Source organism: Phalacrocorax aristotelis, chromosome 7 (genome assembly GCF_949628215.1).
Source record: "Phalacrocorax aristotelis chromosome 7, bGulAri2.1, whole genome shotgun sequence".
Classification (NCBI taxonomy): domain Eukaryota; kingdom Metazoa; phylum Chordata; class Aves; order Suliformes; family Phalacrocoracidae; genus Phalacrocorax; species Phalacrocorax aristotelis.
Genome location: NC_134282.1, coordinates 45,032,715 through 45,049,924, shown reverse-complemented (window position 1 = coordinate 45,049,924; position 17,210 = coordinate 45,032,715). Strand labels below are relative to the sequence as shown.

At 35.9% G+C, this 17,210-nt stretch overlaps 1 protein-coding gene across 1 annotated transcript in view; it reads right to left on the bottom strand.

The window, feature by feature from the left end:
* Window positions 1–17,210, bottom strand: part of EFL1 (elongation factor like GTPase 1) — an 83,008-nt gene that overhangs the window by 27,416 nt on the left and 38,382 nt on the right. The window contains exon 16 of the mRNA XM_075100510.1: window positions 1,391–1,522. Coding sequence (XP_074956611.1) covers window positions 1,391–1,522 — 132 coding nt within the window. The remainder of the gene's footprint in view (window positions 1–1,390; window positions 1,523–17,210) is intronic.

The following is a 17,210-nucleotide window of genomic DNA, read 5'->3' as shown; positions in this document are numbered from 1 at the left end:
TTGAAAACCAGACATAAAAGTCAATGAAAAGTGGAAAAAACACAGTGTTAGTTCACATGACCAACACAGTTGAACAAAGACTTTCAACCTTGTCTTCTGCATTTAAGCCCACTGAGAGGGATGCATATTTTTTTTTCTTTTAGAGCTTAACGTAAACATATGCGAAGATTTTGACGTGAATGTGAGGGCACACAGTAATTTTGTAAAATATACATAGGGAAGTAATTTTTAGTTATTTTAGTAATTTCTCCAAACAGGCAAATGCAGTTTTGAGGTAGGTTTGCTGTGGAAATCTAGGGCACTCATGTGAGACAATGTGCTAGGGCCACCTCAAGACTGTATGCAGCTCACTGGACAATTGACTGCTTTCAAGCTGAGCCTACAGTGGCCAAATTTTGCTTGTCTCCCTGTTATTGCAAGCAGCAGCTGATTTTCAGAAAACTTTTGCAAGTGTAGCTACCTTTGAGGCTTCTGTCCTTCTAATATATTTAGTTCAAACCATAGATTCAGAAGTTAACAGGGAGGAGAAATTAAGCAATGGTGTAAGAATGATACAACTTCACTTCCTTAAGGAAAAAAATCTTACGAAAAATCGGTCAGTAATTCTAGAATGACATTCCTTTAACATTTTCAACTTCATACTACACTCAGTAGAAGCAGTAATTACCAATACTTTCAAAACTGCTTTAACAAATGCAGGACGTACAATATATAATTATCTGTTATTCTGACACGTGGGACAAATAGCTACCAAGCTGTCCAATCACTTCCTAAAAAACATGTAATCTTAGTGTTAGAGTACTTTCGTGTAACTGAACAGAAAGCCAGTTATTTTGGTTCTACTAACACTACAACAACAAATGGAAATGGGGCTGAAATTCAAATATAGCCAGAGGTGTACTACTCTCTGGTTGGGGGCAAAAAAAATATGACCCATTAGAAGCAGTACTGCAAATCTGTACCACAAACTTAATGACATATCATAAAAGAGTTACAGGAGAAGTGAAAACCCCAAAGATATATTTACCTTCAAAATAAAGAAATACTGAATCTTTAGTATCATGTAGTATCTTACTTGCGGAATAGCTAAGTCTGACCATAAAGGGCACAACAAGGTCTTCTGTATTTCCTCACCTACTGAGACATGAGCTAGCCAACTAGAAGAATTGACAAGAAAAATAAAGTATGGCCCTCCAGGCATATTTATTTTATTTAATATATTTAATATATTTTTAATATATTTATAAATATATTTTATATATTTATTTTATACTTGGTCATTCTCTGATTCAGTGGATAGATTATAAACTAGCAAAATCACTAAGGGTGGGACGCTGCATTGCTACCACACTGAATTTGCATTACCATCCCCATTCTCCTTCAAACTTACTTGGATGTTTTGGTTCAACAGCTACCCGCACAATTGGTGTAGCTTCAAAGTTGAGAGGCGTAAATGGTGGACAAGCTGGGGACGTAGACAGTGTTGCAGACTTTAGCACAAAATCTTGCAGGCCTCCTATTCCTAAAAGAAATTGGAAAAAAAAAAAAAGAAAGCCACAAAAAAATCATGCACTGTCATATTAAATGAGACTAAAGAAATGATCATCAAGCTAAAAAAAGCTGAAATTATTCTAATTACAAAAATCAGATTCAAAAATTCCTCACTGTTCATATAAATTATCTGTTAAAATATTTGTGCAAAACCTGGGTACTCAAATCTCTAGTGTGACATTTGATATTCAGTCTCACAGTTCCCACTGCATTCCCTCTGTATTTTAAAAAGACACCTTTATAACTGAAGAACAGAAAGGACATGAGGGCTTTTTCCCCTTTTAGTACGTCCAATCCTTTGTCCAGCTCAGACTTATTTTTGATGGTTTAGATTTAGAAAAATTTAGATTGCAAGAGCACTCCAAAGGTCGTCTAGTTCAACCTCCGGCTCAAAGCAGGGCTAACTTCAAAGTTAGATCAAGTTGCTCAAGGCCCTGTCCAGTAAAGTTTTAAAAACCTTTAATAATGGAGACTCCACAGCTCTGCTGGCAAGCTCTTCCAGTGCTTAATTACTCTTAGGTGTGAAGAATTTTTCTCCCTCCCACCCACCACCCACTTGGGTTCCCCCTTTTCTGCAACTTGAATATTGTAAAATTTAATTTATTATATAGCAAGCTATTAATTCTAATCCTAATATATTTTATAATACTGGCAAGTTGGAGAAAACTGAGCTTAAACTGTAGTGATGAAAAAAATATAGAAAAAAGTATTAGCTATAAATCTGCAAAATAGCTGCTGTAAATGCATATTTAGTCTTGGCTGGCTGGCTGGCATGTTTAAGACAACTTGAAATTATTGCCTTCAAATTCATAACCAACAGGCCATCATTCATAATTTAGTCAGAGCTATAAAAACACTACCAGAAGTGGTTGAGTTATAAAGACAACAAATAAAGCTGATACTGATATATACAGTCACTTTTCCTGATTCTCCCTGAATCATAAGCAATGAGCACTGCAGTACTTCTAATGGAATATAAATTAAATGTACATGTAACTTATTACAAGAAAATTAAAACATTTAGCCCGTGATCAGCTTGAGGGCAGGAAGAGTCAACAGAAGGATCTGGACAGGCTGGATCGATGGGCTGAGGCCAGCTGTATGGGGTTTAACAAGGCCAAGTGTCAGGTCCTGCACTTCAGTCACGACAACCCCACACAACGCTACAGGCTTGGGGAAGAGCGGCTGGAGAGCTGCGTGGCAGAGAAGGACCTGGGGGTGTTGGTTGACAGCCACCTGAACATGAGCCAGCAGTGTGCCCAGGGGGCCAAGAAGGCCAACAGCATCCTGGCTTGTATCAGGAAGTGCGGCCAGCAGGAGCAGGGAGGTGATCGTGCCCCTGTGCTCAGCACTGGTGAGGCTGAACCTCGAATCCTGTGTCCAGTTTTGGGCCCCTCACTACAAGAAGGACATTGAGGTGCTGGAGCGTGTCCTGAGAATGGCAATGAAGCTGGTGAAGGGTCTAGAGCACAAATCTTATGAGAAGCAGCTGAGGGAACTGGGTTTGTTTAGCCTGGATAAAAGGAAGCTCAGGGGAGACCTTATTGCTCTCTACAACTACCTAAAAGGAGGCTGTAGCGAGGTGGGTGTTGGTCTCTCCTCTCAAGTAACAAGTGTTAGGACAAGAAGAAATGGCCTCAAGTTGCACCAAGGGGAGGTTTGGATATTAGGAAAAATTTCTTCACTGAAAGGGTTGTCAAGCATTGGAACAGGCTGCCCAGAGAGGTGGTTGAGTCACCATCCCTAGAGGTATTTAAAAGATGTGTAGACGTAGTGCTTAGGGACATGGTTTAGTGGTAGACTTGGCAGTGCTACATTAATGGTGGGGCTTGATCTTAAAAGATCTTTTCCAATGTAAACAATTCTATACCTGTTTAAAAATTACATTTCCATGTGTAGATTGCCATATATTTGTGCTCCTTCCTCCTCCTTCTCTCCTACATGCCCAAGTAGCAATAAGCAGAGAAGTTCTTAACTGCAGCTCCGCATTATCACCCTAATATTTTTCCAGGTTCTTTTTTGGCTTAGTTTTCTTTATTTGAGGCCAGAAACAAAGAGGGTCAGCTTCCACCCTATGAGATCATAAAGGAGTTTAAATTCTGAAGAGCTAGTCTGCTGCAGAGTTATCATCTGCAGAATCAGGCTGTTTCTACAGCTCTGAAGGCTGAATGTCTGGATATGCCAAAATGCGAAATGTCGCTATTTAAGAAAACCTGCCTCAAAATAACTGGAAGCAGAGCAACATTCAACAGCTTTAAATGCAGGATAGCAGATGCTACAAAGAAAATAAATCTGTATAAACTCTGTGTTGCACCTGACCTATGACCAGCATGTATTTCCTCTTTTTCACTTATTCAACATGTGGTTTGAATGAAAAACAAATGCTGGATCCCCATCACCACCAGGGACTGAGAAAAGGGATGGGTCCATTTTATTCTGATCTTCTGCAGCTGGTAAAAGGAAAATGATTTAGAGTGGGAGGTGAACAGCTTCTTTTCACAGCGTAATGTGAACCAGAGAAATCAAGTTACCAAATCTTACTTCAGACAGCTCGCTCTTTTCTTGACACGCATTACAGTACTCTTACTACCATAAAGAAAACTTAAAGCTCTCTGCTCTTTTGTTTCACGTTTGAAGGTAAAAGTACATGAATTATACTAGTGTCTGGCAACAATAATACACTAAAAAAAAATAAATCTGTCAGTTTTCGTGGAAATCTGTTAGGCTTACAACCTGAGTGTTTTAATTGCTTCACTGTGTGAGCTAGCATGGAGCAGTGTCCAGCCCTGATGAATCTGATTTAGAAATTCTTAGTAACAAATGTTGGCAAAAAAATTTCATAAAGATTAAAGGTTCTTGGATACTTTTTTGCATAATGTGGGTATGAGTAAGTAACTACTAATGTATTTTCTGAATAATATTAGACAAAGATGTAACATAACTAATTCCAAAGTACCACATGACATGTCAATGGAAGAATTCTACTAATTCTGCTGATACATCAATATTAAACTTATTGTTCATCCCACTGAAATTTGCACATACTAACTGAGATCACAGATCTCAAATGTATATTAATGTTAATTACTTGAATGGACTTAGAAAAGCCACTGCAAAATTAAGCTTATAAATACACCTCCATTTTAAGATTGTTTTAGCTCTGTTCGGTCCTTGAAGAAAGACATTGTTATAACACATACGCTTTACTTCACATTTCTTTTTATACTACAATTTTCAAAAAGAAAGGAAACAAGGGTAAGAAAAACTGCTTAAGCAAGGAAGGTGAGACAAACTACTGCTCTTCGGTTTTAGGTTAGCTTAAAGAATAAAATACTAAAAAGCATTGCAAGTATTTTTGAATAGTCATCTCTCAAAGAACAACCTAGTCTACACAGTATGCAGTCTGTCACACAAATAAACATGCACACCAGCAGGCAGGTTGTTGTACATTGCTTTCATTTATTTATTTATTCAGAGAAGCTGGAGTTAAAAATATCTATAAGAATTATTAAACGTATTAACTTGATCAGGCATCTGCTGCTTTTTATAAACTCTGCCTGTGCTGTGTCACCTAATTTCTATACAAAAGAAAATGCTGAATTCTGAGTCTTCGGGGGAATCTGTAAACTTCAAAGGTACAAGAGTTTATTAAAAACTCCTTATTAGAACTATCACATACTTTGCTATATACTGTATAACACTACTTCTAACATTGTACTTGGTAGCAAAGCCTTTTCCTCCCAGTGGAGTCAAATCACCTTTACAGTTTTTATAATATAAGGCTAAGCCATACCTACGAAATAGTTACTACTATAAGTATGTTTCGTTCTTGTTGTGATTAAGGGGATTATAGTGTAAAGAACTGCAAAGCAAGCTCCCCATGCTGAAAAGTCAAGCCTACCAAGGGATACCATATGAGATTTGATAGTAAGTATGAGACTAGATTTTTTTTTTCCTAAATTTGTCATCTAAATGCTTTGCTCCTACTCCAGAATAGTATTTGTGTTTTGAAAAAGCATTCCCACATACTACTGGTCACTAAGGAAACACAGTGCCTGAACTCAACTGGATTTGAATAACAAACACTGAAAAATACCACTCCTCAGGGCTTTGTCTCTAAGTGCCAAGGACTTCACTGAAAGGTAATTTTACAAAGCTTACCACTCAGACAGAAACTCACAGACCAGCATTAGTTTTATGAACTTGATACCATCTTTAAAAGAACAGGCAAGACTTCAAATATTAAGATTTGTAAAAGATTGTAAAAGGATCACAGATTATCTCTCTTGTCCTCAAGAAGCCAACCCTACACGTAATTGTTTATCAAACTGATTTTTGCTAGCATATAGTAAGAGTATTGTCCACATTTATAGAAATGTAACCAGTTGTTTACTTTTTACATAGACTATACTCAGATTACTCTGATAAATCATTCACAGTGACCAACAATAAACGTATTTCAAAGTATTATAGTTGTTATCTCAACAGTGTCAATCTATAGATGGAAAATCAGTCTTCCTCTTAATAGACAAGGAAACTCATTAAAAGCCTGTGAGGCAATGTCAAGAAATACCTTCTGACTTTGGTTATTTGTCATTTAAAAATAGACCAAATTACGGTGTACATCAGGGAGAATTATTACACAGATGGAGAAATATTAGATTTACAAAGGTCCTTCTTTTGTTGAGCCCTTTCTATTACTTGCCCTAGAAGATAAGAATACTAAATCAACTATATGCCTACTTGTATCACCGGTGTTTTTACCACATGATAGAAACTAAATGGTAAAAATAGATAAGAACATCTTGACTGAAATTTTCAAAAGGAATAGGAGATTTAAGACAAGCCTCCATTTACTTTTCCGCTTCTTTGTCTTGCCGGTAACCACTACACCTTAGACGCTAATTTTGCAGCCCCTGTAGTACACTCTTCCAGCTGAATTCAGCTATAAAGATCTGAACACATAATAGATCAATTTCAAGATATATATATAATTAGCTTCCTTTAATGTAGAAAGATTTAGCATTTAATGTTCTTTCAAGATGCAAAAAATAAAGCAGACACCACTACCATGCATAACTTTTTCAATCAGATAAGGAAATAATTTAGTTTGCAGTGTGAAAATCAAACAAAGAAGAATGAAAACTGTTTAAATTTTAACTTCTGCCACATTGTTACTAGCCTCAGCACATTAGTTCAGTGGATCTTTATCTTCCCTCACTGATGATACCACCACTTAAGAATCCTTGGCTGCTTTGGAATGGAGACATGTCAAGCTTTGGACTAACACTGTAAGGAACTAAGTAAAGCAAAAGGAAACGTTAATCTTCCCAGCAAGGCTCTGTCTCCACTGAAATATATAATTTCTTATCAACAGTGTTTGTTTAGAAAGATTAAGACTTTACAATATGCAAAGTCTCCTGGTTTAAATGCTCCATGCACTGCACTTTGTATCAGTGACAAAAGACCATGCAAGCTTGTTGGTAAGTCATGTAAAAGGTGTGATGTAAACTTTTGTAGATCTACATAACCTGAAATCTCAAAATGAGCACGTGCCTTTTGTTTCAAAGGGAGTGTACAAACAGACTAAGGCCTCCATAATTTTCTTTCGGTAGTAATACAAATATTTTTTTTCCTCTGTAATGAGAGACATTTGAAAAGAAATATTTTTAGAAGATGCTTTAAAAAAAACACATATGAGAAAATAAATTCACAAATCCATCTTAAAAGTACGATTGGCTCTTAGATGTTTCCAGTTTCCCCTTAAAGTAAACAGGCTAAAAGCCAACTGAAACAGAAAGGCAAAATATATTTGCCAAGTGATATTAAAATAATAAAAAATTAATGAAAATAACTCCATAACAATCATCATTCTCCTTTAGATTTATCCACAGAATTCTCCTTTCCCCAATGTCTAGCATAAGCCTAGAAAAGATTATACCATTAGCACACTGTTACTTATTAGAGTGACTAATATTGGTTCACTGTTTCCATGTACACTTTAAATATCAGCCTTCATCCTCCCATTACTACCCCTAATAAAAAAAAAAAAAAAAAAAGAGGCGGGATTTTGCAAGGGAAAACTGGCTTTTGGTAGGATTAAACTCAGTTACAATAGTATTCCTTTTATATTTGAGGAATCTTAAAATGTTTTACAAATTACTGGGATTAAATTATGGTAACTGTAGGGACTTTGGACAAGTAGCTACTATGGCTTAAGAATACCTTGTATTATCCATTTGTTGCCTCAGATTTTAAGCATGTTTCTCTTGAGTCTCATGGGCACTGCGCAGAGACACCTGAGGGCAGAACTTGACCTTTCTACATTAGAAATTGTTTCTGGAAAGGAAGGGAATGTAAATCAAGACCCGGACCACATTCTAGTTGAGATTTCATCAAATTTTTCCATAATATAGACCACATGTTAGCACAGATTGCCAGTGAGCCTCCTCTTCTCATCTGTAATTGTGCACTTCCCCCTCAATTGATCTTACTTGCTTCTGAGGCAAGTAAAATTGCATGTATAGAAAACAGAATATTGTGAAGTATATGCATGATTTCAGCTGTTCTCAGTACTTTCCCATCATCTTACAAAAAAGTTAATTCAACATTTTCTTTTGTATTTCATTTCCTCCTTCTTAATGTGTTTTTTTTGAGCCGAATCTCTAAAAATCACCAGTACCCAATAGACTGCAGAAGCCTCTGTCCCAGTTTCTTCATGAGTTTCAAAGAAACAAGTTTGAAATAATACGTGCTAGAGATTAACAAGCAGAAACATTAATTCAGTTCCTCGATACAAAGGTGTTAAGTTATACTTTATTGTAGAACTTTACCTAAGGGTCACAACAGTTTGAGGGCAAATTGTGCATTACTCTCATCTAATCAGAAGGTTAACTCAGCCACATTATTAATACTGTTGTAACAAAATTTCCTCTCCCCAAGGGACACAATCATGTGATAGGACATTAAATGCAATAAGCGACTTTTGACACAAGCACCTCAATGCTTTATTACTGAATCACTGAGTAGTAAAAGATGGGAAAAGTGCTGCGGCACCCCATTAAGTTCTCGTAGGAAAAATACTAGCAGTTCAAAGAACAAAACTGTCTACTTTTAGAACAACTGCAAGGAAAGCAATAACATGATCTAACAGCATGTTCCACTAAAATCTCCTATTGCATGGTTATAGTTTCAAAGAGTGTTGCAAACCTATATAATGAGTAAACAAGCATCATTTATCTTCTGTTGAGATTCTTTGGAAGAAAATACTGTATATTTGATTAAGTATTTAGACTGCATGATAACATTCATTTCCTAACTGTTGATTAAGTTGACAATTGTAATTATGAACTTTCCTATTCTCTTGTCAGACTAGACTAAAAACAATTTCAAGGAAACTATAAAAACCCCTGTACATTAAACAGTAATGTCTTTAAAATAATGAAGTGAATGAATAGAGATTGACCTGCACACAGTCTTTGTGAAAAAGCAGACACCAAAGCTGAGTCAGGACTTTGCTTGCTAAAATACAAATTTACCTTAAAGTAAACAGAATTAAATCAAAGTCAGTTAACATTCAAATCTGACTTCTGCGTTTATAAATAGGTGTAGTCAAAATGAAATATTGATTTCCTTAAGTTGTTTAATGAGGCAAATAAATATAGAAGATTAAAGCATTTCAGATAATATTTTTCTTATGCTACAAAATTAAATAATTTGTCATGAAAAACTAAAGTAAATGACCCTGATTTTTAAATATTTACGGTTAAACTTAATTTTAACAGAAACATAGAAAGTTCATGCTTAGATCTGTAACCCACCCCCACTCCTCTTTACATACTATGAAATCAAAGCACTTGTAGCTTCACAAAAAACACAACCAAACCTTCACTCCAATTTAAGTTAATCTTTTAACTGTAGCATTCTTGATAAAGGCACTAACCTGTACCTTTTGAGGTTTTATAGAAATGTTAGTGGCTCTACTCAGCAGTATACATATATTTCGCCTGAGCCCACATATTGTAATTCCTTTCCATACACCAGCTTAACTTGACATCACCTGAAAGTGGTGATACAGAGCAACAGTAAATATGTGGACAGATCTTTGTAAAATGTGACCACATAGGCACTGGAACTCACTTCAGTTAGCCTGTACATCAAATCAATACTTCCATTACTGCATGTGGAAAGCATTTAGCATCATACAAAACTCTTCAAGGGTTTCTGAAACACAAACCAAATTTTAGATTTATAATTACTTTGAATAAATGATTTTAATTTGACCTGACAGCGACACATCTGAATTTACTTAAATTTTTTTTTTAAATTACTAGCAGAACTTCAGAGGCTGTTCAGCACGGTTGTTGTCCCAAAGAAATGGAATTTAGGAATGGTTGCTTCAACATATTTACTTTGATAATGTAAAAGTCCTTTGAAATGCCAACTTGTTGGTTTTTTTATTAGTAGTAGTAAACGTGCTTTCGTAAATAAATCCATGACATTTCATATTGTACTGGAAAACAGATCAGCTGAATTCATATGGAATATCCTATGCAAGGAAAAAAAAATTGCCCAGCAGTCTTCTAAGGAAAAAGAAAGGCTTCCAAACAGCATTAACTATGCTCTGGAAAGAGAATATGTATTTTTTCGTAGATGAAAAGTGTCTCACAGGTGTGGCTCTGGATATTTCTAGGAAGCATCCCTACTTTGCCCCATAGATAAATACATGCTAGTCATCTACTGATGGCTTCTACTGGCTTAATAAGAAAAGTATTTAAGAAAAAATAAGTTCTTTCATTTGTAATTCCTATATTGAAACTCTTCAAGACTTAAGCTATAATGTTGACATCTGGCTTGTAGAAGACAGAAAAAGATGGGGCTACCATAAAGCAGATTTGTACATAATTATAAATAGATAATAAATCTTATCCATGAAAAAGTGTCAACTAAATCCAAGAAAATATTGAAGTGTTTGGTAGAATGCTTGAGTTAGGCTTGATACTAAAAGACCTAAGATTCTTTACCCTCAAAGTAGCAGAACAAGACAAATCTCTGTTCCAGCAGTCATCTAGCAAAGACAGAATTTATATTGCTTATATTTTGGATGTTAAAGAGGAGAAATTTAAAAATATTTAAAAATAAACCTCTCTGGCTCACTGAATGTATCACAGTAGTTACATTAGAAATAAGTAGAGATATCATAACTCTACTCTTTTGCAGGACGCCCATTAATAACTTTAGCTAAGCACACATGCTCAGTTCTGGAAATCTATTAAAATAGGATCCTATTTTCTCAGGTCTGTAACATGAATAGATTATATATCGCAAGTATTACTCAAAAAATTCACTTCTCACTTTACTCTATTAAAATGTTTTTAAAATATTTCACCTACATTGAAATATATAAAGAACTTCAGAAAGCAGGAAAGGGGGAGACAGCAGCCAGAGGCTGAGAGGCGAAGCATTGAGTCGATTGTGCTCTACCAGATTGAACATGAAAAGTGTTTAGCATTAGAGGAAAGACGATGGAGGCAAAGTCTTTCTATTTAAAAATGTAGTAAAGTTCAATATTTATTTTTAAGTAGACACTGGGAAGACATAAAACCCCACACAATATTTTAATATTTTTATGAGAATACTTGAGGCAAGATGCAAGAGAATGAAAATCTAAAGTTCATTAGGGTTTTGAGCACAATAGCAAACTGAATTATTCTAATTTCTTGACCAAATGCCTCCCACAACAGAGCAAAATAACTAATCTCGGCTAATAGATCAAGAACATGAAATGATTTCTTCATAAATCAGACTAGCTATACCATAGTCTAACAACCTACCAACCATTAAGAGAAAATGCCATTTTAGATTTTATTCATTTTTAGTAATGTGTCCTGAAAGTGGGCAGACTTCATGTATATACTGTTTTCTTAAATTGAAGATTATGAAATATAAGTAACAGCTGTTACTTCCCAGAATCAATTATAAGTGGTGTTAAAATTAATGAGGCCTTCAGGCACTGATCTTGCAAGGAATTAATTTTAATCTGTACAAGTCTTGGAGGTTTTGTCATGTTTGCCTAGAAAAAGCTACATGAACATATTGCTACAAGTTCTGCATTACATATCCTAGGTACATGGGGAATTTAGAATCTACTGCTAGAACTGCCAATTACAAAAGACAATGGTAGTTTAAAAGCTCATTAAATTTTGTCCATCCTCGTGCTGGTTTTAGAATTTGTTTAGCTGTAGAATCCCAATATACTTGATTTAAATTTCACCAGTTAAAAAAAGAATATGAAGCCGTTATCATTCAATACATCAGGTAAATGCAAAGACAGACTGATCAGTTACTAGGATATTTCAGACACGACAAGTAGAAGCAGCATACCAGTTACCAAATGTGTACAATATCTGGTGGGAAATACCCTACTAAGTCATTGATCATTTATCCTCTTAACTTGCAGACATGCAAGTAACTAATTAAAATTCAATTTTCCAAGACCTGACCCAATGCCTAATGCTCTCCTTTAAAGGCAACCCCCCCATTACATCTGCCTACAAGTGATTTCTGCTTGCTTATTTTGTTGCCTTGGGAAACATGTCTTGAAGTGTTCCAAAGTACCACGAATAATGGATCATTTCAGTCTACATTATGCAGAAGTTGATGTTTATTTTAAATACAATAATTTTCAAGATAGATAAAGAATAATATAAAATTTGACTTCAAGCTAAAAGAAACCTTTGAATAGCTCATAGTTACAAGCAATAATATTTTGGGGAATAATTAATTAGAAGAAAGATTCTAACAAAAGAAAGCAGCTTTCCAATGCCTTGGATTAGGACTATTTGATATAATGAGTGTACAAACAGATGGCGTGAGAGGGAACAGGGAATGCGTTAAATACACTTGTTATATCAGCAGCCTAGGAAGTTACTGATAATGAGTCATTTATCGTGCACTCCAATTTAATAGCAACATAAATTCCAAAATAAACAGAAAATGCATTCAAGTAAAAAAAAAAATAAAGAAGTTACTACTACATGGAAACCTATGACTGGGCCATTAATACTGATCTCAGATCAGGCGGAGATATGCCTCAAACACATGAAATAAAAATTAGTGTGAACAGTGACAAATTTTTAGGGAAAAGTAAAGATGGAATTCCAGAAAGTTATTTCAAAAACACACATTAATCATGGACAAAAGTGCCTAAGAAATACAAAATGATAAAATTCTGGAGAAAATATTCTGTTAGACGTCCAGGTTAAAATAGGCTTTTGTCACAGCAATTAAAAAAAAAAAAAATCGTATTTTTCCACAAAATTAGAACTATATTTAAATCATTAATTTTACAAGTCAGCTTCACATTAAGTATTTCCAGCAGTCTGCATCTGGTAAATTAAGGATACCAAAATCATGTCTATTTAAAATAGGAAAAAAAAAAAGAAAACTAAGAAGTAAGACTGCTATTCCTCACCCCCCAACCCTTTTTCTCCAAAGGAAAGGAAAAAAGACTGCCATTTCCCCCTAATTTCTGATTACTTCAGTTAATATATCACTGACAGTTATTACTGTAATTTGTAATCCATATAACTTTGACTTCCTAAAATATTAACTTTTATTAGCTCCTATTCAAGAAGAAAATGGGAAAATAATATGCAGTTCATTCCTAAGACACGAGAACTCTTAAGACTAGTGCAGAAGACCACATAATTGTATTGGGCTTTAAAATGTTCCTCTATTCCAAAACAGAGAAAAGAAATTAAATAGAATTAATCTTCATTTTAATGCCCCTTGCAAAAAAGTAACTAAAGATTTAATTTTATTTACATCCGATCAGTACATGCAATGATAACATCCTCAAAATTGCTCCTTTGTTAAAAACTGCCATGAGCCTCATACTGACAAAAGATAGCAGGAAGGGAGCTTGGAGCTTTAACATCTCCCATCTCTAAAACCCTTAGTGTTGAATTTCCTTCTCAACAGTAATAACACCAGTCACTCAGTGCTTCATTTGCATTAGAGAATAAAAGGAAAAGCAACCCCAACCCAAAAGATAGTCTAAGAACGCCATCTCAAACGTAGCTAGGACGATCTAGCAGCCAGTTGCCATCACAAAGAGCAAGCTTGCTCCCACTTCTGGCCTCCCAGCAGCAGCACTAGCATTTGTCAGACTCTGGGTGAGCCGATTCAGGATACTAAAAAGCCAGAGTAAAACTAAGCTAATAAAAAGGCAAATTTCCTTCTCACCCAATTTTCACTCCCTCAACTAAGAAAGCATTAATACATTTCTGAGAGACACTGCTTCTGACATGTTGTCCAAGAAAAAGCAAATCAACGTATTAACCACAGTGAAACTCCTATGGCATGCAAAGCCAACCAGAAGCATAGGTTTAACAATCAGCATCTTATAAAACTAGTTAAGAGACCTTTTTTCCCTCCCATCCACATTGAAAGTGGAGCTAACACCTCACGGTCCTGAAACAAGTTCATTTGTCTCCATGCCCCACCGCTACCCTCAGAAACTGGATCAGTCTGGCTAACGTTTTGCTGACTAAACAGAAGGGTCCACAGATGCGGTATCATGTATCACCCACAAGCAACAGCAGTGACTCGGCTGCTGCTTCAAGACAAAGCAAAACCTTAAAACACAGAATGTCAGCTGCTTTTCTGAACAAAAGCAATGCGGCCATTTGCCACTGCTAGGTATCAGCTTTAAATGCTTTGGAAGAGTTCTGGGAGGTGAACCTTTTCTACCAAAAATTAAAAGCATTTCTGCTAAAAATGGCTGATTACTTAAATGAGTTTTTGTTGGTTCAGAAGCAACGCTTCCAACAAGTATGTCATACTTCCTGATGGGATTATGTATGCAAAAGAATCTGTTAAAAATGGAGTATGTTTTTAGTCTCATTTCCAAAGTAAACACAATTCCTGTAATCTCACAGTCTCCCCTCAACAACTATTAAACATGTTGTCAACTTCCACTAAATTTACTGGTGAGAGAGAGGAGAGGATTCAGATATAATTAAGTTTCCACAAGTTATGTAAAATCAATGGCTAAGTACTGAAGAGAGACCAAAATTGGTGAGCTCACTGAAAAAAAGGGCAGGCAAAACACAATCATTATATATCCCGCTTGGAAGCAGCTGCCTGGCGACCAGCATGAGCATCCTGGCTGGCCAACTGGGACACGCACGACTGCAGGATAGGCGTAGCTTAGAGGGAAGCTGAGGATTTTAAGGACACCAGTCCACAGGAATCCAGGCTTTATTAGTATCACTGCTGAGAGAACTTGCTTTTTGAAAGTGTCAAAAAACAATTAGTCTTTTGTGGAAAAACTCCAAAAAATGTGACCATCAGGATTCCATAGATTTTTAGGTCCCATTTTGAAAGCTTCTCAACACACAGCTCTTTGCATCAATGAACCATGTAGGCTGTCTTTAGAATTCATTACGTGTGCTTTCAACTTCCTTGTCCTCAACAGCTCCAGCAGACTAAAGAGGGGGATGATCAGTTTGAAAGTCTTTACTGGCGTGTAAGTGCAATAACTGATGTAACAAGACCTACCAGCAGGTTTGCATTTTCATTTAGATTAATGGGTTCCCAGTCATGCAATTCACAATGGTTGACCCAGTTCTTTAATACTGCATAAAGCATGACTTGTACAAATCTCAACATGACACTTGGAAAACACCAAGTATTTAAATGAATATTTGTTGCTCAATACTATATTTCAGAAATCCAATTAGTCACCAAAACAGACTTCTGTCAAAGTTGGCAATGATGATACTTTAGCCAACGAAGCTTAAAATGACAGTAACTGATAAACTGACTTATGCCCCATACATTAACTTAAACAACTTTATAATTCATACATTCCAAGTGTGGTTTGTCTATTTCCCCACCAGTATGTTGTCTTGGCTCAGATCTACCTACATTCAAGCCAACAATAGCATGCTTAAACCAACACCAAGTGCCTTTGAAAAACCTGCCTCCTTCAAATTCATTACGATGACAGAAATCTCTCCATTCTGTTAGGAAAAGCTTTCACTCACGTCTCAGTTGGAGCCCTTAAATTCATTGCAATTTTCCTTTTGCGATCGCACTGTCTTCACACAAACAGGCCCAGAAACAATGCTCACTACCAAATTAGGCAAATTACCTACCAAAACATGCCTGCACAAAGGAAGGTTACCAAATACAGAACCCCACAAAACCACTAGCTGGAGTCTGTGGCAGTTATGAAGAAGAGAAACCTTGGAAAATGGAGGCTAATTTTTTAAAAATCACTGGCTTGAATTTTATCCAAATATATAACAGACTTCACTGGAGAGAATTAGGTTGTAGGGAGCAAGAAAGACTAGAAAAGAACCATATTTCTTTTATTCTTAATTAGATGCTAAAAGGTACCTAAATTTGTTTCCATGTATCAATGCCAAAATTTCAAAATACAATCAAGTAAAGACAGCAGCTCTTCTGCCTCTAAAGACAAAAAAATCCTCAATGGTAACAGCCCCTCAAACATTACCCTTATCTACCTATAACTAGAACTACACAATTCTTTACAAATAAGAAATTCTTACAAATCCAGATTTTGAAACCTGAAAGATGAAACCACAAGTTTTATCTATACTTGCTATTTTCAATTCGTACAGTTTTCACAATAAAATTAGAATAGCTATTACTAGTTAAGCACAAATGGAATTGAAACTCCTGCTGCTTGGCCTGCAACCTCTGCAGATGAATATTTCTAGCAAGTATCAGCTTTTCCGATTATTTACTAAGTTGATAAACACTACAAACAATCTAAAGTTTGAGCCTAACTATCCAGTGCTGCCCCTTTAATACTGTTGTTTAGCAGTGCTCCACAGTTGGACATCAGCTGATACTCCTAAATATAGCTCTGCCTTAACTCCCCCCCACAGTTCACAAGCCGGACAAAGCCAACTTCATGACTCACAGCCTGATACAGGCCAAAGAACCCTCACAACACTTCTGCAATTTAATGTGAAGCATGAAACAACATCAAAATCTCGGGAAAATATTTAGAAAATAACTCACTAAAACACAGCCTTCATTAACAACCTCTTGACTTTGTAACCTTCCCATTTCTTATACAGGATTTCAATTCTCTGCAACCATGTTCATGTTCAGTGGAGTCGTGTGCAGAATTGATTCCAAACTAGTCTTCCTTGCTCAAACTCCCATGCCCTCACTTCAATCCCCTCCTTGCTCTTTCTGAACTCCTTGAAAAAATTTTTGGTAAACAGACAATGGAAGCAAAACAGAACTATACAAAGTAATGAAAGGCTTTTGTGGCTAGTTCAAATGTAGAAGTAGAGGCATTTCACAACCACAGATGGTATTTATTGCAAGAATGCTGTCTATTACAGGCACTAGGTCTATTACACAATAAGACAAACACTTCTTCACATGCGGGTGTGAAAATGTGTATTCTGCTCCTCTCTCCATTACACAGGAGGCCTGGCTAAGATTAGGAAGTGCTCTAGCAGGAATTTAAAACACATTCAAATAAATTGCCCTCATGGATTAGTGGTTTATATTGCATAAACAACGTCAGTTAGGAAAGGAGCTTTTGCATTTGCTTAGGTTGTGGTTAATTAAAATATTCTCATATAGTCTTACTTTATTGACATGGGATA